The sequence below is a fragment of the Myotis yumanensis genome, unplaced genomic scaffold (assembly GCF_028538775.1).
Source record: "Myotis yumanensis isolate MYYU_CA2020_CCGP unplaced genomic scaffold, mMyoYum1.0.hap1 SCAF_4, whole genome shotgun sequence".
Classification (NCBI taxonomy): Eukaryota; Metazoa; Chordata; class Mammalia; order Chiroptera; family Vespertilionidae; genus Myotis; species Myotis yumanensis.
Genome location: NW_027223755.1, coordinates 90227682 through 90254203, shown reverse-complemented (window position 1 = coordinate 90254203; position 26522 = coordinate 90227682). Strand labels below are relative to the sequence as shown.

The window sequence follows — 26522 nt, the reverse complement described above, 5'->3', positions numbered from 1 at the left end:
GTGTTAATCTTAAATATTAAATGTAAATGTTTTCATTAGGCAGCATATTCCAGGGGCTCAAGGGCCAGTCCTGAAGACCTCTGGAATATGTAGGCTTTTTTGACAGGTCTCCTTTATTCACAAAACCCAGCTTTCACCGTGGCCATACTAAGTTACTTGCCACTACCCATACAGTGTGGGGCAAAAGTGGGTTTACAATGTGAGTATGCAAAACAGAGTTTATTCTTGTATTACTATTTATTAATTATTGTATTATTTTCCATATGAACAACTGTGAGCCTACTTTTGCCCCACCCTGTAATTGATCCCGCATCACTCCATGCTGCCTTGACGCTTACTACTATTTTGTCAAGCTGGAATATGCCTCCCACTTCTGCCTACTATATCTCAGTCATGTCTTAGGACTAAGCCTATATGTTGCTAGGAGGCCATTCCTGTTTATTCCCTGTCACCTCTCCATCCATTCTCTCATATTGCCACTTGTGTCCACCTCTATAGTCACATCAATAAAACTTTATTGCATATATTTATTTATATATTTTTTTATTTTTTGTTTTTTAAATTTTATTTATTTATTTTTCGTATATTTAATTAAATAACTGCTGTCCTTCCTCTATTAGATTAAGCCTAGCATTAAGACGTCCAAAATAGGAAATTCTTTAGTCAGCCTTTAAGTGGTATTTGTAATTCTTTCTCTCTTGTTCCTGCCACCAACAAAAATCCACCATGTCTGGGATCCCATGAACCCTTAATTAACACACCATGTCACAAGAGATTCAGCATGCAGAGAATTCCTTGATTCAGCACCATAAATTCATCATTCTCCTTATATTAGGATATTTGCTGTTCACTATTGGGATGGCTTTGTCAACTGATGACTGGATAACTTTTATCCTTGAACTAGTTCTCTCTGTGTACTGATACTCAACATATGACTACTACAGTGCAACAATGGAGAAGGTGAGTCCAAGGCAAGCAAAGCACTATGGTGTCCACCTACAGAATGAACCTCCAACCTAATCTACGCCACAAGAGCCACAATGAGCCTGCTATTCATTTTTGGGTGATGTATCTAATTTTATTTTCTCTTCTTAAACCTAAAACATTAGTCTTTAAGCTATAGCAATAAAGATTTTGCTTCTATTCCGTTCATTTCCATTTTCGGAAAAGTTTTTTTATATTGTGTTTGGGGCAGAGGGAAAATTCTTCATCTTAATAATTCCAAGTTCTCTCCAAATGTTAGTAAGTGATATAATCAAATAACCAGCAGAAGAGGCAGGTTTAGGGGAAATTTCTTCAGAGCCAGTTTATGAAACCTTTCTGAGTGCTAGAGTCAGTGCCCTCGAGAATAAAGAATGGCAATATTCCTATTCCCATGTAACTTTATACCAACCCATCAGTTTAAAAAAAGTCAAGGACGACTGGCTTTTTTAGCCTATACTACTTATAGAGAGCACAAATTAGGTGGCCCCCAGAAAACATGAACAAAATCAGGACAATAACCCCTGCTGATTAAACTTGGGCAGGGTGAGTGTCTTTTGTCCCTTCTCAGGATTTTCATATCCTGATAATTCATAGGTATGCTGAAGTCTAAGTAAGGTCTTTGCGTTTTTCTCTCACAGGGTATTTCCCCCTCCCTCAAAGACTGTCTCTATGAAGAGGAGAGCTATAGAACCAAGACCCAACTGCTCTTCAGGGTCCCATGTGCCCAATAAGTAAGTAAATTTAAAAAGGTTACATATTTGATTCCACTATTTGAATCATCCCATGTCCACCAAGTCCTATTATTTCTTCCTTTATTCCAAAATACGTTATTAAGAGACTATATGCCCAGTTCTATGCTAGGCTGTGAGGTTATCAAGATAAATAAGACATAGTTCCTGCCCTCAACAAGCATATAGCCTGCAATGAGAAAGACAAAGAAACAAATAAATAAAATTTCAATTTTTAAATCTAGATGGTCATTCTACTCTTCTACACTATTAATTGGCCTCTGAGGTATGTGAAACAATGGTTTACTAGTAAAACAATGGTTTTCAAATTTGGTTGCACATTAGATTCACCTAAAAATTGTTTTTAAAATACTGATGTGATACCCAAGACCAATTAAATAGACTCTCTGAGGATGTGGCTCAGGCATCAATATTTGCTATAAATTCTCCAAGTGATTGTAATGTGTAGGCAATGTAAAATAAATAGATTTATTTTACATTGATAATGCAGTTTAGTTGGGAGCTATTGGTCTCTCTTTTGTTTTACCTACTGCTAAAATCCTATGAGTAAATGATGTGACATAAATGATTATTAACTTCAAGTATGCCAGGCGGGTAGTTAATCACTTTAACTAAGAACAATCACGCTTAAACTACATAATCTTTACTCCCTGGAATGGAGATAAGAAACACCCTAACCTTTTGGAATAGAAATTGACAGGATTAAAATCAACTGGTATAAATACAGTTGTAACAAGACAACAGAGACAGAACCTAAAGACAGGACTTGGCTGGAGATCCTAGACAGAACCTAGAAACAGAACCTAGCGAGAGAACCTGGCTGAAGAACCTAGAGACAGAACCTAGTGAGAGAACATGGCAAAAGATCCTGGACAGAACCTGGCTACAAAACTTGGCTGTAGAACCTAGACAGAACATGACAAGAGAACCTAGAGACAGAACTTCTCTGGAGTTCCTAACCAGAACTTCGCTGGAGATCCTGACTAGAACTTGGCTGGAGATCCTGGCTAGGCTGCTGATCAACTGAAGGCTGTCTCCATGTCATTCCTTCTTCGCCGACTCCGTCCACACCTTTGGGGACCCCTGGACCTGCTGGGGTTGGACCCCAGCATTCCCTGGCTTAGGACTTGTCTGTGGTTTTCCACTACTCACAAAGTCTAACTTCTATATCATGTCATAAACCCTTTGACCATCAAGCCTCCTAGCTTCATTTCACCACTTATGTGTCTCCACTCCACTTCTCTAGCACTCTCCCCAAATTTGCAGGCACCCACATCAACCAAACTGATCCGCTGTCAGTTTACTTAATATGCCAGTGTTTTTATAATCCCTTGTTCACTCAGCTGCCCCACCTTGCAGAAAGACCCATTACCCATTCAGGTCCTCCTTTCCACTTAAGTATTTATGCTTAGAACTGAGAACTCCACTTGGTTGACCACTGATTGGCCCCATTGACCCTTGTCTGTACCTCTATTCCAGCACCTAAAACACAAATTTGATGCCTTGTGTCTCTCTCCACCTTGGGCTCTAAGCTGTTTCTGAGCACTCTGCTCAAATGCATTTGCAGCCACAGCATAGGGCACATAGTAAGTCTTGAAGCATTATCTCCTGACTTCCAGTTCACTACACTGTTCCATATTATGCACTGATTTGCAACCTAGTGACCTTGAATAAGTTGGTTTCCATTTCTCATTTTCTTCAACTATGAAGTACAGATAATAATAGAACCTATTTCAGAGGACTGTTGTGAGAATTAAATGATAACTCAAATAAAGAGGTTCGTGAGCATAGTACCTGACACGGAGAAAGTACTCAAATGAAGATGTTACTATTATTGTAAACCTTTTAATGATACAAGAAAATATATCTTAGCCCAGCTGGCATGGCTCAGTGGTTGAGCATCAACCTATGAACCAGCAGGTCACAGCTTGATTCCCGGTCAGGGCACATGCCTCGGTTGCAGGCTCAATCCCCAGTAGGGGATTGTGCAGGAGGCAACGAATCATGATTCTCTCTTATCATTGATGTTTCTATCTCTCTCCCTCTCCCTTCCTCTCTGAAATCAATATATATATCGCCCTAATCGGTTTGGCTCAGTGGCTAGCTAGAGCGTCGGCCTGAAGGGTTCCGGGTTCGATTCCAGTCAAGGGCATGTACCTTGGTTGCGGGCACATCCCCAGTAGGGGGTGTGCAGAAACCGACAATTCACCTCTAGATCTGCTATTAAGTAACACAAGTATGTACTAGTCCAGTCACTATTTGGGCAAATAGATAACAAATTGGTAACAACATACCCTAACCCAGTCACTTCTTCACCAAAAACAAGGGAAATCGAGGGCAAGCTGTACTGGCTGCCAGGGGGTCGTTACTAGAAGAGGGCCCTTGCCCTCTGTTCTCCTCCAGGATCTCGCACTCGGTCTGGAAGGCCAGGGCGTGGGCAGAGGAATGTTGGCGCGGACGCAGTCCAAGGGCCGCAGAGCGCGCTACCCAACCTGCACGCGGCGAACGCGCGAACGGCGCACCGGCAGGAGGAACTGCGCATGCGGAGGAAGCGGCCGCACGGGCGAGGAGACCGTACCGCGCCTGCGTGCTTCTGCTGGGCCGCAGCCTGTTTCCTCGGGGCAGGTGAGAGGCGGCCCCGCTCGCCGCTCTCTGGCCCCGCCCCTTGCGCGGCTCACCCGCCAGGCGTTGCTATGGGGATGGGGACCCAGCGGCCGCAGCCGGCCTGGGACTGCGCCATCCAACCAAGCAGTCACCTCTGCGGACCGGGCGCCCCCGACGGTGGGAGGTCATGGAGCTCTCAGGCAGCTCGGAGTTGGAGGCCGGGAGGCTGAGGTGCTTGGGCCGTTGCCGGCATTTCTTTTGGCTGGGCGTCGCCTTCGACGTGGTGGGCGCGACCGTGCTGTTCGTGGGGATCTTCTCCGACCTCATCTTCTACGACTTGCTGCTCTACCTGGGCTCCATCATCATCTTCCTCAGCCTCCTCTGGTGGGTCTTCTGGTACACCAGCAACATCGAATTGAGTCCCGAAGACACCTGGAAGCGGCCCGCCCACACGGGCGCGCTGAGCCAGCACGTGTCGCTCACCTTAAACATTACCCGCTCCTTGGCGCGGGTCCGACGGGGCCAGAGCCGCAGGAGACTCTTCGAAAGTGCTGCTTCCACTCTGAATAGGACCCTCCTCACAGCCCAGGAATCTAAGCAGCTACCGAAGGAGGACCAGGACCAAGACGAAATGACAAGTGTCAGAACCGGTAGCGAGGCTGAAGACGTGAGCCGAGAGGATCTGGGCCCGGAACCGGAAGCTGTACAACATTCAGAAGGAGTAAAGCTCACTTCATCCGCTCAGAACCAGCCTCCGCCTCCCGCCATTGTCTCCTCTAAGAGCCTGCCCGTGGTCCCATCGCCCTCTGTCAGTCAGCCTCTCAGGATTTGTTATTCTAAGAGCCTGCCTACGATCCAGCCTCTAGTCACTGTTGCCTCTGACAACCTGCCTGGTGTCCCCTTGTACCCTACAGCTCAGCCTCCGGACATTCTGGTCTCTGATACCCAGACTGCAGCTTCCATGAACTCACAGAGGTACCCCCTGGTGCATGTGGCTGCACAGAGCCATTTCCAGGTCCCAGGAGACTCCGAGAGGGATTTCCAGAATCATTCTCTGGCCTCTCAAACTCAGCCTCCACCTGTTCAGGCTTTCCAAACCCAGGCTCTGGCCTCCCAGGCCCCTCTGACCCAGCTTACGCCAGCCCCATGGGTCACCCTGGCTGTCCAGGACTCTCAGGCCCTGTATAACACCCAACAGGCCCCCATGAGCACTACTTTAGTTCAAGAGACTGAGCTCAGACAATCTTCACATGCCCAGGAGCCATCGGGGGGCCAGGAACTAAGCCAGGAAGTCCCTGACACTGTATCCCCGCTCCCCGAGTCCCTGGCTCTAGCTACTGAGGCCCAGCAGTCAATGCCCCATGAGAGTGGGCCTGCCCCTACCACCCAGAACAGTCGCCATCTCTAATACAGAAGCAGATGCTCTGGCCTCTGCCAAGTAAGTACCTTGGGAGGAATCTTCACCTACAGTATTTCTTGATCATTTCCAGATCTATGTTCTAGTTGTTTCCTCAACCTCTTCTGTTAAAAAAAAAAAAAAGTTAAAAAAACAATTAAGTTAGTGGAAATGAAGTGGCCTTTTCCCTCGAGGATTAGATTTTTGGAACTTTGGTGCCCTGAGCTATAAGATTTCTTACCTACTCTACCAGATACTAGTGTGAATAGTTTCTTTTACTTAGGCCTAGTTGGGAGGAGGACTGCAATGTTTCTGAAACGAGGACTTTAGGTGTTACAGGGACACAGCATTAAATGGCAATGAGCTCTCCAGTGGGCAAGTTACTCTCTTTTCAGTTCTTTCTCAATCTTTGTGATTATGTCAAAGAGAATGTCCTTAGTTTGGGGGTTAGTGATCTCTTACATCTCTAACATTTTGGTAAGGTCCCCAGCTAGGATTTAATACCATTTGTGTTAATAAAGTCATTTCAATGGATACCCTCTATTGCCAAGTATCACTGGTTTTTCCATTTAAAATAGTGTTGGTTGTTTTTTAAAAACATATGTTTTTACTAGAGGCCCAGTGCACAAAATTTGTGCATGGGGGGAGTGTCCCTCAGCCCAGCCTGCACCCTCTCCAATCTGGGACTGCTGGCTTCTAACTGTGCACCTGCCTGCCTGCCTACCTGCCTGATTGCCCTAACCGCTTCTGCCTGCCATCCTGATCACCCCCTAACCACTCCCCTGCCAGCCCAATTGCCCCTAACTGCTATTCCCTGCCAGCCTGGTCGCCCCCAACTGCCCTCCCCTGCCAGCCTGGTCACCCCTAACTGTCCTCCCCTGCAGGCCTAGTCACACCCAACTGCCCTCCCCTACAGGCTTGGTCCCCCCCAACTGCCCTCCCCTGCAGGCCTTGTCCCACCCAACTGCCCTCCCCTACAGGCTTGGTCCCCCCCAAAAGTCCTCCCCTGCAGGCCTGGTTCCCCCCAGCTGCCTTCCCAACTGCCCTCCCCTGCTGGCCATCTTGTGGTGGCCATCTTTGACCAAATGGGGGCGGCCACTGTGTTGGAGTGATGGTCAATTTGCATATTACTGCTTTATTACATAAGCTTGATTTTAGAGAGAGGAAGGGAGAGAGTGATAGAAATGTTGATGAGAGAGATGCCTCAATTGGCTGCCTCCTGCATGCCCCCTACTGTGGATTAAGCCTGCAAAACCCTAGCATGTGCCCTGACCAGGAATCAACCAGGGAACTCTTGGTTCATGGGTCAATGGTCAACCACTGAGCAACACTGGCCAGGCTGCTTTTTTTTCTTTTAATCCTCACCTGAGGATATGTTTGTTTGTTTTTTAATTTGGGAGAGAGAAACATTAATGTGAGAGAGAAATATCCATCAATAGCCTCCATTTCCCCTCCGACTAGGGATTAAACCCACAATCGTAGGTAAGTGCCCTGACCAGGAATTAAGCCCAAAACCATTTGGTGTATAGGACAATGCTCCAACCAACTGGTCGGTTGCTTTTTGAAATACATTTATTTAAGTAAGAAAAACAAAAAAAAACAAAAAAGACATGAGTCAACTTAAAGGTAAAAGTTAAGTATATAAATGAAACTTGGGACAATGTTGAAGTTTGAACATTTTCTTATTTGTACTAAATCACATGCACTTTCTACTAAATCACACACCCTTTGTGCTAACCTGTTTGATGGACTTTATGGTTAAGGCTATTGAAGGTGAATTCTGCTTAACTCTCCATTTCTTTGACAATTAGAAAGGTAGAAAAGGCCATGTGAATGTCAAAATTGGTGGCCCTGCTTTCTGTGAGTTAAGTGCTGTCATAATAGTATACTTTGCTGAGTATCGATTTCCTGGTCTTTCTAATTCTGTTCCATAAGTTACCTGCTCTTTGGGGGATAAGAGGAAAGGGTATGAAGCAGAGCAATTTGAATATTATGGTTTGCTATTTGTTGCTCAAAAATACCAACATATTATCCAAGAAGGTGTTCATCTTTATTCATATTGGTTAACTTCATTTCTAACATGGAATACAACTGAATATTAAGTGGAAGCCAAACTAGATTTCCTTACAGTTTTCTTCCATTCTCCTTTAAGAGATTGTATATATACTCTCTCTATAGGTGTGTGTGTGTATGTATATATACATTACAAAGATAAACTATAGGAGCAAAGCATTTTGACTCCTTTAGTTTTGTTCAGTTTGGACACTGGGCTATGTGTGTGTGTGTGTTTAATATATTTTGATTTGAGAGAGGAAGGAAAAGGGAGAGAGAAATAGAAACATCAATGATGAGAATCATTGATCATCTGCCTCCTGCACGCCCCTTACTGGGGGTTGAGCCTGCAACCCGAGCATGTGCCCTTGACCAGAATCGAACCTGGGACCCTTCAGTCTGCAGGCTGACACTAGCCCAGCCGTGGGCAAACTACGGCCCGCGGGCCGAATCCGGCCCGTTCGAAATGAATAAAACTAAAAAAAAAAAAAAGACCGCACCCTTTTATGTAATGATGTTTACTTTGAATTTATATTAGTTCACACAAACACTCCATCCATGCTTTTGTTCTGGCCCTCCGGTCCAGTTTAAGAACCCATTGTGGCCCTCAAGTCAAAAAGTTTGCCCACCCCTGGGCTAGCCACTGAGCCAAATCAGCTAGGACTGGACACGGTCTTTTTTTTTTTTTTTTACACTTACCATGCCATAAATTCATGGATTCCAGCAGCTCAGGCTCCTTTCCATTGGTTCTCACAAAGTATCCTCCTCTGAATGGAGCAGGCTGGTGCTTCAGTTTAACCCAAATATCTTTCTCTTTGGCTTCCTTCTTTTTCTGGTTATTTTCCTTTATATGTTTCAGGAAGCTATCTCAGCTCCAAGAGTGCTTAACATGCCCAATATGTATGTTAATTCTCTTGGCAAAGATCTATCCCCTTGTTTGTTTACAACAATGCCCACTGCATGCTGGGTAACACTGTAGACTCTTCCAGTTTTGTCATGGTAACGTTTGTGGGGCATTCCTTTTGAGTAGTGCCATTCCCTTGATGTCTACAGTATCACTTTTTTTGTAGATTCGCATGTATGTGGCCAAAGGAACAACTCCATGTTTTCTAAAAGGCCTGGAGAACATATAGCTGGGGCCCCTTGTCTTTCCCTTTGTGTTAGTCATTTTGGCGAATTACTGGAAGATGGTGGTTCTGGCTAAAAGGTAGGCAGTGATTTGTTTATTTGTATTTGTATTTTTTATTTTTTAAAATATATTTTATTGATTTTCTACAGAGAGGAAGGGAGAGATAGAGAGTTAGAAATATCGATGAGAGAGAAACATCAATCAGCTGCCTCCTGCACACCTCCTACCAGGGATATGCCCACAACCAAGGCACATGCCCCTGACAGGAATCGAACGCAGGACCCTTCAGTCCGCAGGCCGACGCTCTATCCACTGAGCCAAACCAGTCAAGGCTATTTGTATTTTTAAAAAGAAGACAAAAAAAAGCAAAACACTAGCAAACCAAAATAATTCCAGAAAGGATTTAGTATTAGTGAATGAGATCATTAATTTTTTCCCATTCTATTTTTTCAGGTAAAACATAAGATTGAAATACTTAGGATGCAGACCTTGCCATCAGAAAGCTTATAGACTTATTTTTCTAAATCAAAGAAATGGCTCTAAAGAAGAGAAAATTTTAGATAAGGAGAAGGAGTAGATTGGTGTCTACCTAATAATTCTTAGTGGAAGAATTAGTTTTTGAGAGGAAGAGCCATGCAGTGCCCTTTATTTTTTTTAAATATATTTTAATTGATTTCAAAGAGGGAGAGGGAGTTAGAAACATCAATGATGAGAGAGAGAATCATTGATTGGCTGCCACCTGCACGCCCCCCCCCCCCATTGGGTATCGAACCCACAACCTGGCCATGTGCCCTGACCAGGAATCGAACCGTGACTTTCTGATTCATAGATCAACGCTCAACCACTGAGCCATGCTGGCCGGGAGCAATGTCCTTTACAGAATTAATTCATTGACCATACATATATTCTTTTTGACCATACATTTATTTTTTATTTTTTAAATATATTTTTGTTGATTTCAGAGAGAGAAGGAGAGATAGAAACAGCAATGATGAGAGAGAATCATTGATCAGCTGCCTCCTGCACACCCCCTACTGGGGATTGAGCCTGCAAACCGGCCATGTACTCTTCACCGGAATTGAACCCTGGACCCTTCAGTACACAGGCCGACGCTCTGTCCACTGAGCTAAACCAGCTAGGGTGACGATACATTTATTGAATTTCTAGCAAGTGCCAGGCATTACAGTAGGCTCTGGGGATCAGCGCTAAATAAGATACCCTCACTCTCCAAGAGCTCACTGTTTATCAAGGGAGAGAGACATAGGAATAACTAACACAGTATAATGTAACAAATCTGGTCAAAGTGCTTTCAGAATACAGGTGTGCAGTGGATGAGAGATTTTTTAGTTGGATCCCAAAGTAGGTGTTCATTGGGTGAAGAAGTTGAGAAGAACATTCCATGCAAAGGGAAAAGCATCAATAGAAAGGCACAGAGGTGTAATAGTCCATGGCTTGTTGGGGACACCATTTGGGAAAAACAGCCTGATAGGCAAGGGTATCCATAGGCAAGGGTGCTTGAGACTCAGAGGTTGTAGAGAGATAGAGGAGAGAAAGGGTGTGGGGGCACCAACTGAGACAAACATTTGAAGGATTTTAAAGTCTATTTTGTGTTCTTAATTCTATGATGGACTCTGTGATAAAATAATGACAATAGGCCAGTAATCTATAATAATAAAAGTGTAATATGCTAATTAGACTGGACAGCCAAACAACCTTCCAGATGTCATTTTGGATGTGCTTCTGGATGAAGCCACGGTGGCAGGGGCCAAGGCAGAGGTGGTTGGGGCGATCAGGCAGGCAGGCAGAGTGGTTAGGGGTGATCAGGCTGGCAGGCAAGCAGTTAGGGGTGATCAGGCAGGCAGGTGAGCAGTTAGGGGCGATTAGGCAGGCAAGCAGAGTGGTTAGGGGAGATCAGGCAGGCAGGCAGAGTGGTTGGGGCGATCAGGCAGGCGAGCGGTTAGGAGCCAGTGGTCCTGGATTGCAAGAGGGACATTCAACTACGGGATCGGGCCTAAACCGGCAGTCAGACATCCTCCGAGGGGTCCCAGATTGCGAGAGGGTGCAGGCCGGACTGAGGGCCCCCCATGTACAAATTTTGTACACTGGGCCTCTAGCTAGAAAATAATTGCCAAGATCCCTCCCTCTTCTAAGATGAAAAAAGACCTACTAGATGTTAGCAACAGTTTTTAATTGAAGTGTAGGCTCCATGGGTATTCATCTTGGAAAACACTTTCAGGTGTTTGTTTACTTGTACATGACTTTTTTTTTTTTTTTTTTTGCTACAAAGATGACATCAGGTAGAGTAAACATCAAATGTTTTGACACGTTTCTCTATATGATTGTAAGATAAGTATTTATCTAAAATAGGGGTTTAGGCCCTCTTGGACTTAACCAGTAGGCAATGCTTCAATCTCAGGTCAAAATGATGAGCAGGCCTGCTGTTTGCAGCATCAACCTGGTAGCTGCAGGATTCAATAAACTGGGGTTAATGTGAGACGATATAATACATGTGAATGATGATGTAAAAAAAGCCATTAGGCCCTGGCCGGTTTGGCTCAATGGATAAAGCCAGTCGGCCTGCGTACTGAAAGGTCCCAGGATCGATTCAAGTCAAGGGCATGTACCTTGGTTGCGGGCACATCTCTAGTGGGAGGTATGCAGGAGGCAGCTGATCAATGTTTCTCTCTCATCAATGTTTTTAACTCTTTATCCCTCTCCCTTCATCTCTGTAGAAAATCAATAAAAAAAAAAAATATATATATATATAAATAAAAGCCATTAGAAGGCTTCCTGAGAACCTATATAACAACAGCGTGTTTCTCATTAAGAGAGCACTAGACCTGTCCCTGAGGCAGCAGATCTTTAAAATATTTATTTATTTATTTATTTATTTATTTTAGAGAGGAAAGAAGAGAGAAAGAGAGAGAGAGAACATCAATTTGTTGTACCACTTATTTATGCATTCATTGGTTGATTCTTGTATGTGCCCTGACCCGGGATCGAACCTGCAACCTTGCTGTATTAGGACGAAGCTCCAACCAACTGAGCTATCCAGTCAGGACAAGGCAGCAGAACTTGCGTAAAGAGCGGTGGACAAAATATGAGGAGGATAAATTCTACCTTGAACCATATCTGAAAGAGGTTATTTGGGAAAGGAAAAAAGAGAAGAATGGACGAAGAAATAATCATGTAATCGAAATCTGTGTCTGCATCTGTCCTCATAATTTTAATGACATTGCTTAAACCTGAAATGTACAATTTAGAACCATCAGGGCTGCAAATATATTACTTTAAATAAATGTATATTTTAACTTTAAAAATAAGTAAATAAAACAGGCATTGACATTTTCTATTAAGGCCCAGATAATAAATATTTTAGGTTCTGAGGGTCATAAAGCAAAATCAAGGCCTGGCTGGCATGGCTCAGTGGTTGAGCATCAGCCTATGAACCAGGAGGTCACGATTTGATTCCTGGTCAGGGCACATGCCCGGGTTGCCAGCTTCATCCCCAGTGTGGGGCATGCAGGAGGCAGCCAATCAATGGTTCTCTCTCTCTTCATTCATGTTTCTATCTCTCCTTTTCCCTTCCTTTCTGAAATCAATTATATGAGTGTGTGTGTGTGTGTTTTAAGTAAAATCTAGGATATTGTGTGGCTATTTATCTAACAAGAAAAAGCTACTCCTGATCCCCCTGTTTGTCTGGGGTATGCTGTACGGTTAGTTGCTTTGACTCCATTTGCATCAGCTGAAGCCATGAACCTGACAGAGAACAACTGGCCAGAGGGAGAGAAAAGAGGGGCCTTGACAGTCAGGCCTGCAGCCAACATGATGTATTTCACTCTGCCCAGTGACACCCAGATCTGAGAACCTGGCCATCTCATCTTGGTCGGCTGGCTTGAGGATAGGTGATTTGTCGAGTCCCTGATTCCTAGATTGAGATTTCATTTCTTGCTGTCTGGCATTGCCATTAGTGGAGTCTACAATGTGTAGGTGGTGATGCTCAGGCCCTGAGCAGTCCAGTGGCCAGATGGCAGGCTCTGAATATTCTGGGGATAGTAGGTGGAAACTGATGCCCAGGCTTGGACTTTGAGGTCACAGTGATGGCCCTCAGCAATACAAACACACAGAGTGGGGAGGGTGCTACTGGCATCTAGTGTGTAGAGGCAAAAAATGCTGCAAAACACTGTTCAATGCACAGGCCAGCCCCTCACAACACAACTGTCCAGCCCAAAACGTCACATTGATAAACCCTGACCTAGAATAATAAAAAAATGCTTTTTTATTATTCTATGAGATACTTAAAGAAAAAAATCTTCTTTTGATCCTCAAATGAATCATTGCTTCTTATATAATACTAGAGGCCCAATGCACGAAATTTGTGCAAGGGGCTCAGCCGTCGCAGCCACAGTGGCTTGCCTCAGCCCTCAAAGCCCCGGCTTTATCTGGAAGGTTGTCTGAAGGATGCCTGGAAGGATGTCTGGTCTAATTAGCATATTACGCTTTTATTATTATAGATATCTTTTCCACTAGACCATTTTCCACTAGACCATGAGGATCGTATTCATCTTTATTTTATTCACCTTTGTATTCCCATTTGTATCATTTTTGAATCAACACAGATGGGGCATTTGTTAACAATACTAGCTACATTTATTGGGTGTTTATAATACACATTGTACTAAATAATTTACTGGTATTATCTCATTCCTCACAATAATCAGGAGTAGGCATCACTATTATCTTTACTTAAGGAAGTTAGCATTTGCTATTGAAGGATTGTAGATTTGATAATGAGAGGTTAAGTAATTTTCTCAATGTCACACAAATGGAGAAGCTGAAATTGATGTATAATTGATGTGTAATTTGTTATAAAACTTATGTTATAAGCTTTCCTTCCAAGTTAAAATTACTAATGAGCCTTTTTATTAAGCCTGTTAATTGTTACTTAAGTTGTAATATTCTAGATTAGTCAATGAGCGACTTCTCTTTTTAAAGCTGTACTTTTCAAGAGAGAATGAAAATCAACAACCCTAATTTTTTGTTCCAGTCTATGTTTATAAATGTCATTTCAAATAAAAATTGTTTTCTTTTTCTTTCCAGAACTCACCAATGTTTCTACATATTTAAGTGCCAACTTTATAAAAGTACAAATACATTCATCTCATTTTGGAAACCTCCATCCGGAATTTTGACCAACTCATACCAGCAGACTTGCTAGACTGGGCAAGGCAGCCCGATAAGCCATGATCGCCAGCCAGGCCTAAGGACCCCACCCATGCAAGAATTTCGTGCACCGGGCCTCTAGTCATTTTAATAAATGGGAAAATGCGTCATACAACAAAATATAGTTTTAGGTTATTCTTTATTTTTGTTATAGAAGTAATTTTTTTCTTTGACAATCTATGTTTCTTTATTGTTAAAAAAAAGAATCATAATAGAATAATGATTCTGACAGACATTACTCAAAATTCAACTACACACAAAAGCAGGAATATATCTTATTTCTTCCAACAGTGCATGGCAAACTAGTTCTTATTAAATATTTGAGTAAATTTTGGAATACTGGGCATTTTAAAAAATCATGTTATAGCCCAGCTGGCATAGCTCAGTGGTTGAGCATTGACTTATGAACCAAGAGGTCACAGTTCAATTCCCAGTCAGGGCATATGCCTCGGTTGCAGGCTCGACCCCCAGTGTGGGGCGTGCAAGAGGCAGCCAATCAGTGATCAAAATTTGTGGAATTTAGCTAATGCAATTTTTGGAGGAAAATTTATAACTTTAAAGTCTTATATTAGAAGATCAAAAATGTATAAAATCAAAAGATATATAGAATGAATGCTCTAAATTTTGAATCTAAAACAACTGTTTGTGTGTGTACATGTACATAGTGTGGGGCAAAAGTAGGTTTACAGTTGTGAGTACAGGCAGTCCTCAGGTTACGTCGGACTAGTCACCATCTCCCATTTATTTATAAAAAAAAAGTTCCGTCATTTTGACGTATGTACTATGTACATATGTGCTTTATGTTTTTTTTTATTATTTACCACAAGTAAAGATCAGGAATTGTCATCTTTCTTTTAAATTTTTTTTACTGTTTCACTTCATTACTGCTGTGTATGTGCTCCATGTGAGTGACTTAGGTGCTTATGTAGGTGGGTTCCAACTTATGGTGAAAATCATGTTACGTTGCACCGTAGGAACAGATCTCCAACGTAACCCGAGGACCTACTATACATGAAAGTTTATTCTTGCATTATTACTTATTGCATTATTATTGTATTCTTTTTTTCAGTTTTTTTATTTCAAGAAAAACAATTTTAAATATAATAATATTACATGCAATAAGCCTTAATATTTCAAGAAAAACGATCTTAAATATAATAATATTACATGCAATATATTTCGCTTAGCATGATGCTTTTAAAGTCTGTTTTGCCAGATATGAGTATTGCTACTCCAGCTTTTTTTTTCTTATCCATTTGCATGGAAAATTTTTTTCCATCCCTTCACTTGCATCCTGCGTGTCTTTTGTTTTGAGATGAGTCTCTTACAGACAGCATATAGTTGGGTCATGTTTTTGTATTCATTCAGCTACCCTACATCTTTTGATTGGAGCACTTAATCCATTTACATTTAGGGTTATTATTGAGAGGTACTTATTTATAGCCATTTTAATTCTGTATGGCTAGGTTTCTCTCTCTGTTTCTTCTTCTCAGCAATCCCTTATATCAATCCCTTTAGCATTCCTGGTAATGCTGGCTTAGTGGTGATGAACTCCTTTAGCATTCTTTTTTTTTTTTTGTCTGGGAAGCTCTTTATTTGACCGTCTATTTTGAATGATAGCCTTGCTGGATATAGACATCTTGGTCTCAGATCCTTGCTTTCCATTACCTTGAGTACTTCATGCCATTCCCTTCTGGCCTGTAGAGTTTCTGATGAGAAATCAGGTGTCAGCCTTATGGGAACTCCTTTATAGGTAACAGTTTTCTTTTCTCTTGCTGCCTTTAAGATTTCCTCTCTGTTTTTAATTTTTGGCATTTTAATTATATTATGTCTGGGTGGGGTCTGTTTGGGTTCTTCTTGATTGGGGTTCTCTGTGCCTCCTGTACTTGTGTGACTTTTTCGTTTACCAAGTTAGGGAAGTTTTCTACCATTATTTTTTCAGACAACTTCTCTATTCCTTTCTCCCTTTCTGCCTCTTCTGGCACACATACTATTCTGATATTGTTACATTTCACATTGTCCCACAGCTCCCTTAAGCTGTCCTCCTGTTTTTAAATTGCTTTTTCTTTTTGGTTCTCTAATTGAGTGATATTTTCTTTTCTTTTTTTTAATATTTTTATTGATTTCAGAGAGGAAGGGAGAGAGAGAGAGAGAGAGAGAGAGATAGAAACATCAATTATGAGAGGGAATTATTGATCGGCTGCCCCCTGCACACCCCCTACTGGGGATTGAGCCCGAAACCCAGGCATTTGCCCTTGGCTGTAATTGAACCTGGGACCCTTCAGATCACAGGCTGACACTCTATCCACTGAGCCAAACCAGCTAGGGCTTGAGTGATATTTTCAACTCTATCTTCTAATTCACTGATTTGATCCTCAGCTTCCCTAATCTGCTATGTATTCCTTCCAATGTGTTCTTTATTTGTGTTATGTCATTCTTTATCTCAGACTGTTCTTTTTTTATAGTTACTATATCTTTTTTCATACTGTTGAGAATTTTTTATCATTACTCTGAACTGTTTCAGATAAATTTCTTATCTCTGCTTCATTTATCTCTTCTTTTGGAGAATTCTCTAGTTCTTTCATTTGGGGGTTGTTTCTTTGTTTCCTCATTTTGGTTGTCTGTTTTGTTTGTGACAATGTTTTAGGTAGATCTTCTATACCAGCGGTTGCCAACCGGTGGTCTGTGACTGCTGGTTTAAGGAACTTTGGAGCAGCAGTCGCCAACTGGTGGTCCACAGACCACTGGTGTTTGGTGAGGTCTGAAAGGTTAGTGACCACTGCTCTATACCTCTCAATCACTAGTGCAGGACAGTGTTAAAAGCTGCTTCTGACTTATTGGATCAGGCAAAGACTCAAAGCCTCCAGAGACCGCCTCCACCTACAGACTGATAGGTTTCTGACTTGAATTGCCCCCCAGGCAATCATCCTCAGGTGTGGCGAGTTTTTTCAACAGGGTGGGGCAGTTGCTTCTGCCTGGAGGCTAATTGTTACTTTTAAGCTCTTAAGTGGCCTCAGGGCAAGGTGTTTTCCAATAGGGTGTGACAACTGTCTTCCTCCCCAGGTAAGGCAGATGTCTGTGTGGGAAAGATGTCCTCCACTGTGAGGGGGAATGACTCAGCCCAGGAAACTTGGGGTGTCTGCCTTCTGAGCTCTATCCCCCAAAACCCCAGTCCTGGGTTCTGATCTCACAGCTCCAGTCCACTTCACCCTCCCTCTGCCAGAGCACAAGCTACGTGGCTCCACAGGGAATTTTTGTGCGTTGGCCCTCTAAGAGGGTGCCCGAACTTACAGCTGCCACTCCCTGGCAGACAGCACCACCCTGCCTTTCACAGATAGACGTTATGTGGGTATCCTCCTCAGTTTGGTGTTCTCTGCTGGGAGCTCAGCTTTGGGATTAGATCCCAGAGTTCTCAGTGGCACCCCCCCCCCGCCCCCCCCCACACACACCTGAGATATCTCTCTGACTTCAGTTGCCATCTGAAGGTGCCAGGCCAGCCCTTTCCCGCTTCCACCCCTCCTACCAGTCTCTGTGCGGTCTCTACCTTCGGTCCTTGGGTATCAGGGTTCTCTCCTGTGAGTTTTCCATTGATTATTCAGGAAGCCTTTCGGTATTTCAGTTGTAATTCCAGCTTGTTCCTGGGAGCATGTCCATGCAGCATCCTCCTACTTTGCCACCATTTTTAATCTTCAGAAGTAAATTTTTAATTAAATGATTTAGTATGATAAAAAATTTCCAGTCCCATTATCTGATTATACCATGATGAACTGCTGTTAAATAATACATTACTTTTTATAAAACTTAATATCCACTCAGCTTAGATTGCTGTACCTTTTTGTCTTGCTTTGTAAAAGAACTATATAAAGTAATTTGACTGTAAAGAAGAAAAAGGAATGCATATTGGCATTACAAAGGGATTCCCAGACAATCATTTATTTATTTCAGGATTCTCATTTTGGCTGTTTTTTCAACTGATCCTCTTCATTGCAGCCACCACCACCTTCCTCCAAATAATTATCACCTCAACCCTGGATTGTTAACTAAAATCCTAAGAGATGGCCCCCTTTTCTATTCTTGCCATGAGGTCTTGCACATACTTAATGATTCTTAGTTTTCAACTCCATTACCACTTTCTCAGGGAAACTTCTTTGAGCTCCCTGAGGAGGTAAATTCTGCCCATTCTAGAACCACAGAGCACCATGTGATCTCCTTCAAAGGACTTAATACATTTGTTATATCTACAGTATCACTATATCATTCGTTAAATTGATTAATACCTGTTTCTCTCATTAGATGGAAAGCTCCATGAGGGCAAGGACTATTAGTATTATTGTCTGCTGACCACAAATCCCCAAATGCATGGCACAGAGCCTGGTACTTAGGTGTTCAAAAGATATTTGTTGTATAGATGAATGTAGATGTTAACTACTATTAGATTGAAAGCCTGTAGGAACAGATAAAGCTGAGGTTAGGTGGTCCTTACCAACCAAAGGCCAATTAGAAAGACAGATAAAGCTAATTTCTGAAATTGTGCTAATAAAACAATAGAAAATATGTTACTGCCCTGGCCAGTATTGATAAGTGGTTAGAGTATAAGCCCATGAACAGGGATCTCAGGTTTGATTCCCGGTCAAGGGCATGTAGCTGGGTTGCAGGTTCGATCCCCGGCCCCATTTAGGGTTTGTGTGGGAGGCAACTGATACATGTTTCTTTCTTCCCTCCCTCCCTCCCTCCCTCCCTTCCTCCCTCCCTCCCTTCTTTAAAAATCAATGGAAGCCGAAACCGGTTTGGCTCAGTGGATAGAGCGTCGGCCTGCGGACTGAAAGGTCCCAGGTTCGATTCCGGTCAAGGGCATGTACCTGGGTTGCGGGCACATCCTCAGTGGGAGATGTGCAGGAGGCAACTGATTGATGTTTCTCTCTCATCGATGTTTCTAACTCTCTATCTCTCTCCCTTCCTCTCTGTAAAAAATCAATAAAATATTAAAAAAATTTAAAAAAATCAATGGAAAAAATATCCTCAGTTGAGGATTAACTTTAAAAAAAAAGGAAAGAAAATATATTACTGACTCATAACTTCAGCCAGATACAGTTGCCTTCTGAGGAATTGTGGGGGGAAAATTAAAGTACTTTTCTCTGTAGCATCCTTTTGATAAAAATCTGAAAAACACTCCAAATAAGCATTAAATAGCATGAGGCTCTTGTATATGACAACACAATAAAATGGTAAATGATTTTTTTCTATGTACCCCCAAGATTATTAAAGGAAAAATAAAAATGTTGTGATTGTTTACAATATAATTTTGTGTATTACCAGTATGTTTTTAAAAAAATATATTTTATTGATTTTTTACAGAGAGGAAGGGAGAGGGATAGAGTGTTAGAAACATCAATGAGAGAGAAACATCGATCAGCTGCCTCCTGCACACTCCCTGCTAGGGATGTGGCCGCAACCCAGGTACATGCCCTTGACTGGAATCGAACCTGGGACCCTTCAGTCTGCAGGCCGACGCTCTATCCACTGCGCCAAACCGTTTAGGGCACCAGGATGTTTTAATTTTTTTGTTCTCTAATTGTTTGAAATATGTTTTGTGTCTTTATTTGGACTAAAAGTTCACTAAGGCCATGCTTTATACCAGTGGTTCTTAATTTTGGCAATATTGCTCCTCAGGGGCTAGTTAGCATTTAAAGACATTTTTGCTTGTCACTATAGGGAGGAGGTGAATGCTGCTGCAGTGGGCAGAGGCCAGAGATGCTGCTAAACATTTTATAATACACAGGTCAGCCTCCTTCCTTCATAAAGCATTATCTGGTCCAAAATGTCAATATTGCCAAGATACAGGGACAAGGACGTCTTTAAATTAATGGTCTTTAGAGGGTACATGTATATATATACATCTTTTTTTAAATCCTCACCCAAGGATATATTTTCAGTTGATTTTTTAGAGAAAGTAGAAGGCAGGCAGGGGTGGGAGAGAGAGAGAGGAGAGAGAGAAACATCAATGAGAGAGAGAGAGACATCAATTGGTTGCCTCCTCCACATGCAAGACCAGGGAGCAGAGCTGGGCAATAAACCTACAACTAAGGTATGTGCCCTTGACCAGAAATCGAACCCCTGACCCTTTGATCTGAGGGCTGACACTCCAGCCACTGAGCCCAGGGATTGGGCCTAAACCGGCAGTCGGACATCCCCCGAGGGGTGTCAGGTTGGAGAGGGTGCAGGCTGGGCTGAGGGACACCCCCATAACTGTGCATGAATTTCAGGCACCGGGCCTCTAGTATACTAATAATAGAGGAATATGCAAATTGTCTGGGACGCCGTCACAGTAACAGTAACAACCAAACAGTGGGCTGTGTGGGGCAACAAGGCCAGCAGGGGGGTTAGTGAGGGATGACCAAGTGACTGAACAGCAGGCTAAGTGGGGAAACCAGGCCAGCAGTGGGGAAGCAGTTGGGGTGACCAGGCTGGTGGGGGGCAGTTAGGGGCAACCAGACCAGCAGAGGGGGGCAGTTGGGGGCAACCAGGCTGGCAGGGGGGGAAGAAAGGGGTGACCAGGCCAGCAGGGGAGGGGCAGTTGGGGGCGATCAGGCCAGCAGGCAGAGGTGGTTAGGGGTGATCGGGCTGGCACAGGGGGCAGTTAGGGGATATCAGGCAGGCAGGCAGGTGAGCAGTTAGGAGCCAGAGGTCCCAGATTGTGAGAGGGATGTCCAACTGCTGGTTTAGGCCTGATCAGCAGTCGGACATCCCCGAGGGGTCACAGATTGGAGAGGATGCAGGCTGGGCTGAGGGGACCTGCCCCCCCCCCCCCCCATGCACGAATTTAAAGATTATATATATATAATCTCTCTATATATATCTTTAATTAGATCTTTCATTAATGAATGGAGTTTTTATAAAGATAATTGACTCATAATATAATCATTGACTCTGGAAAGAGGAAAAAAAATCAAATGGGATATTAACTTTTAGTTTCACTATTTAGAAATTGTTGCTGTGGCTCTTCCCTACATTCAAATATTTGAAAAACATTTGTTGAGCATTTAGAATGACCCTTTATCCACAGCAAAGATTCATTGGAAGCTATTTGGCACAATATGACCTCATTTCTTTAGTCTGGGTTAGAGAAGGGCACCTGACCCAAACTTGACCAATGAGAAATTCTTTTCTGATAGGTATCCTTAGATTTATTTTTTTTTTTATGCTTAAGATAGTTTCTGATACTTTCAAGCCAAGAGGCTTTATATTTTACTAGAGGCCTGGTGCATGAAAATTCATGCGTTGGAGGGGGGTCCCTTAGCCTGGCCTGTCCCCTCTCACAGTCTGGGAGCCATCAGGGGCGAGAGGCGACCCAGTGATCAGGGGAAGGTGACGCCCCATTACACCTCTGCTGCTGCCACTACCGGCAGCGCAAGCCTCTGCCGGCCCTGGTTACCTGTGCCTCGGGCAGCCCTGGGTGGCTGGGGGACTGAGGGGACTGGGTGCCACCATCTTGTGGCTGTGGGTGCCACCATCTTTGAGGGTGGGGCAGTCAATTAGCATATTCCCTCCTTATTGACTATGGGCGCCTCCATCTTTGCAATGTGTGAAGGTCAATTAGTATATTCCCTCTTTATTAGATAGGATTTTTATTGATTCATAGAGGAAGGGAGAAGGAGAGGGATAGAAACATCAGTGATGAGAGAGAATCATTGATTGGTTGCCTCTTGCACTCCCCTTACTAGGGATTGAGCCTGCAACCTGGGCATGTGCCCAGACAGGGAATCAAACATTGACCTCCTGGTTCATAGGTTGACGCTCAACCTCTGAACCATGCTGGCCAGGCTCAAGCCAAGAGGCTTTAACCAACAGAACTACTCTAGGGATGATTGTAAAATTCATCTCTAGGGGAAGACTGCTCTTTTGAAAAAACAGCTTAATGGGTCTACTGTGTATTTGAAAGTAAAGCAAAAATTCATCCTGGAATGAAGAAGCTCAGGACAATTACGAACAACTGTAATTCACAGCGAGGTAACAGGATGACTACACTGTGGGCAAGGCTTCATCTTTGCAGGCAGCTTGCTAATGCTTGTTTGCTCTGTTGTTTTGGGAAGTGGGGGTGCCTTTATTTACTTTGATTTGATTTGGAGACAAAAAGAGATGGGACTCTAGAGAAGGCAAGACTGATAAAGAAGGCTTTTTTTCCTGGCAAGATGAGTTGGCTCATGGAACCAGGTAATTGAGGAGAGGATCCCAAATGAAGGGACATGACCAAAGCTTTCCAACTGTGAATTATGCTATTTAGTTTTAAGATTTTTCTTGCAAGCTCAGGCTTCCACTGAACATATTTTTAAGCATGGCAATCTTGTCTTAGCTGTGCTTTGGGAAAATAAGGAAGGGTCTGTGCTCAAACTTAAGAAGATATTGCTGGAAGTGTATATTGGTACAACTTTGGGAAGCTCTTGGACTGTTTCTTGTGTACCCTTCACACTAACAATTCTACCCTAAAAAATTCTCACAATCAGGTTTTAGAACTTTCAAGAATATTCATAGCAATGTACATAATGGGGGAATGGAGAAAGGAAAATAATGTTAGTGACAGGAAAATGGATATATAAATCATGGTATATTTTATATGACAGAGAATATAAAATACAACTACATACAACAGGGATGGATTCTAAAAACAAAGCTAATTGAAAACAAGCAGCAATATAATACAGCATAGAAATAATTTTATCAAGTTCGAAGACAAGCAAAAGTAAATAATGTGTTATCTAGGAATACATATGGTAATTACATAAAGACAAGTTAAATTATTTTTAAAAATCAGGATAGTGAATACTTTTGGAAGGAAGCAGGGAGAAGGTAGGATCTGGGAAGAGCACACGGAAGCTTCAATAGTACAGGTTAATGTTCTTTTTCATAAATTGGGTGATACATTTTATTATGTTTTGTAATTTACATTAACATATTCTTTTTCTATATATCAGACTTTTCCCCTTATTTTTTTCCATCACCTTTTATCCCCTTATACCAGTGATTCTCAACCTTCCTAATGCCACGACCCTTTAATACAATTCCTCATGTTGTGGTGACCCCCACCCATAAAATTATTTTCATTGCTACTTCATAACTGTAATTTTGCTACTGTTATGAATCGTCATGTAAATATCTGATATGCAGGATGTATTTTCATTGTTACAAATTGAACAAAAACAGTATGTAATTATATATGTGTTTTCCGATGGTCTTAGGCTACCCCTGTGAAAGGGTCGTTCAACCCCCAAGGGGTCGTGACCCACAGGTTGAGAACCGCTGCCTTATACCCTCTTGTATTTCCCCCTACATGTCAGACTTTTTTTTTTAAAATATATTTTATTGATTTTTCACAGAGAGGAAGGGAGAGGGATAGAGAGTTAGAAACATCGATGAGAGAGAAACATGGATCAGCTGCCTCCTGCACATGTCCTACTGGGGATGTGCCCGCAACGAAGGTACATGCCCTTGACCGGAATCGAACCTGGGCCCTTTCAGTCAGCAGGCTGACACTCTATCCACTGAGCCAAACCGGTGCTGGCAATGTTAGACTTTTTTAAAAACGAAAGAATAAATTGTCAAATTGCTTGACAGTACAGAGTTATACTTCTGACAGAGCCAATGAACTGTGATTTAATTTTTTTTCCCTTTGGGGGTGAAGGGGAAGAGATTCCCATTTAAACAGCTGTGTTGTAGCATGTTGTGAGCTAGGGCACACTTTCTAATGCTCTTGGGACATTGACGTTTTCTGCCCAACATTCTGCAGGAACTCTAGGGTGAAGGAAGCAATAGTGGGACCATATGGAGACAGCAGAAAGACTTGTTACTTATTTTACACGTTGTAAAACAGAATAGTGTTTTATATTCCACAAGGTGCTTCAGCTGATATAATGTACTTTTTTGATGGGTCTCCAAAGGCTGCATCATAGAGACGAGGGGGAGGAGTTGTCCCTCTTTCCCTCTGCCTCCCCATTCTCCATACCTCGCCACGTTCTGTTCCTTATGCCCGGGAGGCCCTTCGCTGCTTTGCTGATCTGGCTCGTTTACCTCCTGTAAAATTTTAAGTTCAGGGGCTAGCCTCTAGCTAGTCACTAGACCCTAGGCAAACTACAGCCCGCGGGCCGAATCCGGCCCGTTTGAAATTAATAAAACTAAAAAAAAAAAAAGACCGTACCCTTTTATGTAATGATGTTTACTTTGAATTTATATTAGTTCACACAAACACTCCATCCAGGCTTTTGTTCCGGCCCTCCGGTCCAGTTTAAGAACCCATTGTGGCCCTCGAGTCAAAAAGTTTGCCCAGCCCTGGTAGTGCCTCTTGGAAACTGTCTCCTCCCGCTCTTGGATTTCTCATCCTAGTATCATCACACTTTGAGGTTTTTGGGTAAGTCGCTTGGTCAAACCTCAGTTTCCGTGAGGATGAGATTATCTCGGGTGTCCGTGAGGACAGTGCAGCGGATACAGAGCTGTTTCCAGGGTCTAGCCGTCTAGTTCGAATCCCCTTCCCACTTCAATTTTCGAGGGTTTGAGGTCATCACAGGGTCTCGGTTTCTTCAGTTTGACAGAGCATGCTTTAACTTCAAAAAGTTAATACTCGAGGAACCCAGCCACCGTTTAGCACCTCCCGGGCGTGCCCCTCTTCCTTGGGGTTCCTCACAACTGGACCGGGCAGGCCCTCTGGACTTCCCTCCCTGCAGAGCGTGCTCGAGGCCGCTTCAGGCCCCGCACCTCGCTGGGCCGGGAAAGTCCTCCAAGGAGAAGAAGGGGTCCGAGGCCGGGCGCTGGGGGAGAAAGCGTTGGCGGCGCTCTAGCCCGCGAGCGCACTCCGCTCTCCCCACGTGGGGTTCCCGATTGGCTGAAGGCCGCCGCTTCCGACCAGAAGGCGGTACTCGAAGGAGCACGACTTCCGGCGCGAGGCGCAGTTGTCGCATTTGTCGGGCCCAATGGCGGCTCCACTGCTTCACACGCGGTTGCCTGGAGATGCAGCCGCTTCGGCCCCTGGAGTCAAGACGTTGCGCGCATCCAGGACGGGGTAAGAGTCCGGGCGGCTTCCCTCAGCGCTGCTGGGGCCAGATCCCAGGACCGGCCTTAGGGGAGCGGATCTGAAAGGGCCTGGGACAGCCAATGTGGGGGGGCGGGGGGCTTGGGGGGGAAGAGGGGAGCGGGTCACCTCAGGTTCTCAAGAGTAAACCCATGCTCCCTAAGTGGATACCAGCGGTGGGAGAGAGGCTGGAAAAAGTAATCGAAAAGTTAATCGATTTTCTGTTCCCGAGTCCCGTTTTCTCCTCACTTGGGCTCCCTCCGTCCTAGTTCCCGGGCCTGGGTACTGCCTTGGGCCTTTCACGCCGCCCTCCCGCTGCTTCGTCTGGATTTGGAAAGTTTCCTAGGCTGTTTGGATTATCAGCTCAGTGCTGTCATTGATGGCAAATTGAATCTTATTTCTTTGTCCGAGATTTGCTTCGAGACACGTGTTTAACAAGTCTCTATCTTGTTCAAATTTTTAAAATCCCTTACCCCCCTAAAATATTTTGGGGTTTAACTTTTTGAGAGTCATTAGTAGGGTTGTATGTTTTTCATTAATCTGCTGTTTAAAAGAAGCAAACTTTGTAAAACACCTAGTGTAATATGATTCATTGTAATATTTACGAAGCTCCTACCTACTGTTTTAGACACTGGGGAAAGTAGTCTGTCAAAAGATACACGTCATTTCCCCCAACGGAGCGTCCAGTCTAGGAAGAGAAAGACAGTAAAGAGATGAACAAGATAATTTCAGATAATGATAACTGCCGGGAATAAGTAAAACAGGATGTTGAGCAGGGAGAGAGGGATGGCTATTTCAGATTTCTGATGGGGAAGGCCTCTGACATTTGAATTTCAATTTGAATGAAGACAATAATCCAACCATGTATAGATCTCGGGAGCAATGATTTTCAACTGGTGTGCTACAAGAATTTAAAAAACATGTAATACTTGACTATTTAGTCAGGGGCACTGACCTCTTTTCGTTTAGATTGTCACAAAAATTACAACAACCAACACAATAATAGCCATCTGGTGTGAATGAATCAAAATTTTATCTTTTTTTTTTTAAAAAAAATTATTATTTACCTGTTTGTTTTTCAACATCATTTTTAAAAAAATCTTTGCCTGAGGGTAGTTTTCCATTGATTTTTAGAGAGAGTGGAAGAGAGAGGGAAAGACAGAGAGAAATATCGATGTGAGAGAAACACTGATTGGTTGCCTCCTGCAAGCGCCCTGGAGCCTGCATCCGAGATACATGCCCTTGACCAGAATCGAACCCGGGAGTCTTCAGTCCGCAGGCCAGTGCTTTATCCACTGAGCCAAACTGGCTAGGGCATTTACCTATTTT

At 43.3% G+C, this 26522-nt stretch overlaps 2 protein-coding genes and 1 pseudogene across 2 annotated transcripts in view; all 3 read left to right on the top strand.

The window, feature by feature from the left end:
* Positions 1-4524: 4524 nt before the first annotated feature.
* LOC139009468 (uncharacterized) lies at positions 4525-14270 on the top strand. The gene is made up of 2 exons (XM_070413757.1): positions 4525-5775; positions 14015-14270. The coding sequence occupies exon 1, from the start codon at positions 4525-4527 to the stop codon at positions 5743-5745; it is 1221 nt and encodes a 406-aa protein (XP_070269858.1). The 3' UTR covers positions 5746-5775; positions 14015-14270.
* Positions 11403-12099, top strand: LOC139008230 (cytochrome b-c1 complex subunit 7-like; annotated as a pseudogene).
* A 10800-nt stretch (positions 14271-25070) lies between the features above and the next one.
* The window catches only part of RRN3 (RRN3 homolog, RNA polymerase I transcription factor), a 36754-nt gene continuing 35302 nt past the window's right edge, over positions 25071-26522 (top strand). The window contains exon 1 of the mRNA XM_070412945.1: positions 25071-25184. Within this exon, the coding sequence (XP_070269046.1) occupies positions 25096-25184 (89 nt within the window). The 5' untranslated portion in view covers positions 25071-25095. The remainder of the gene's footprint in view (positions 25185-26522) is intronic.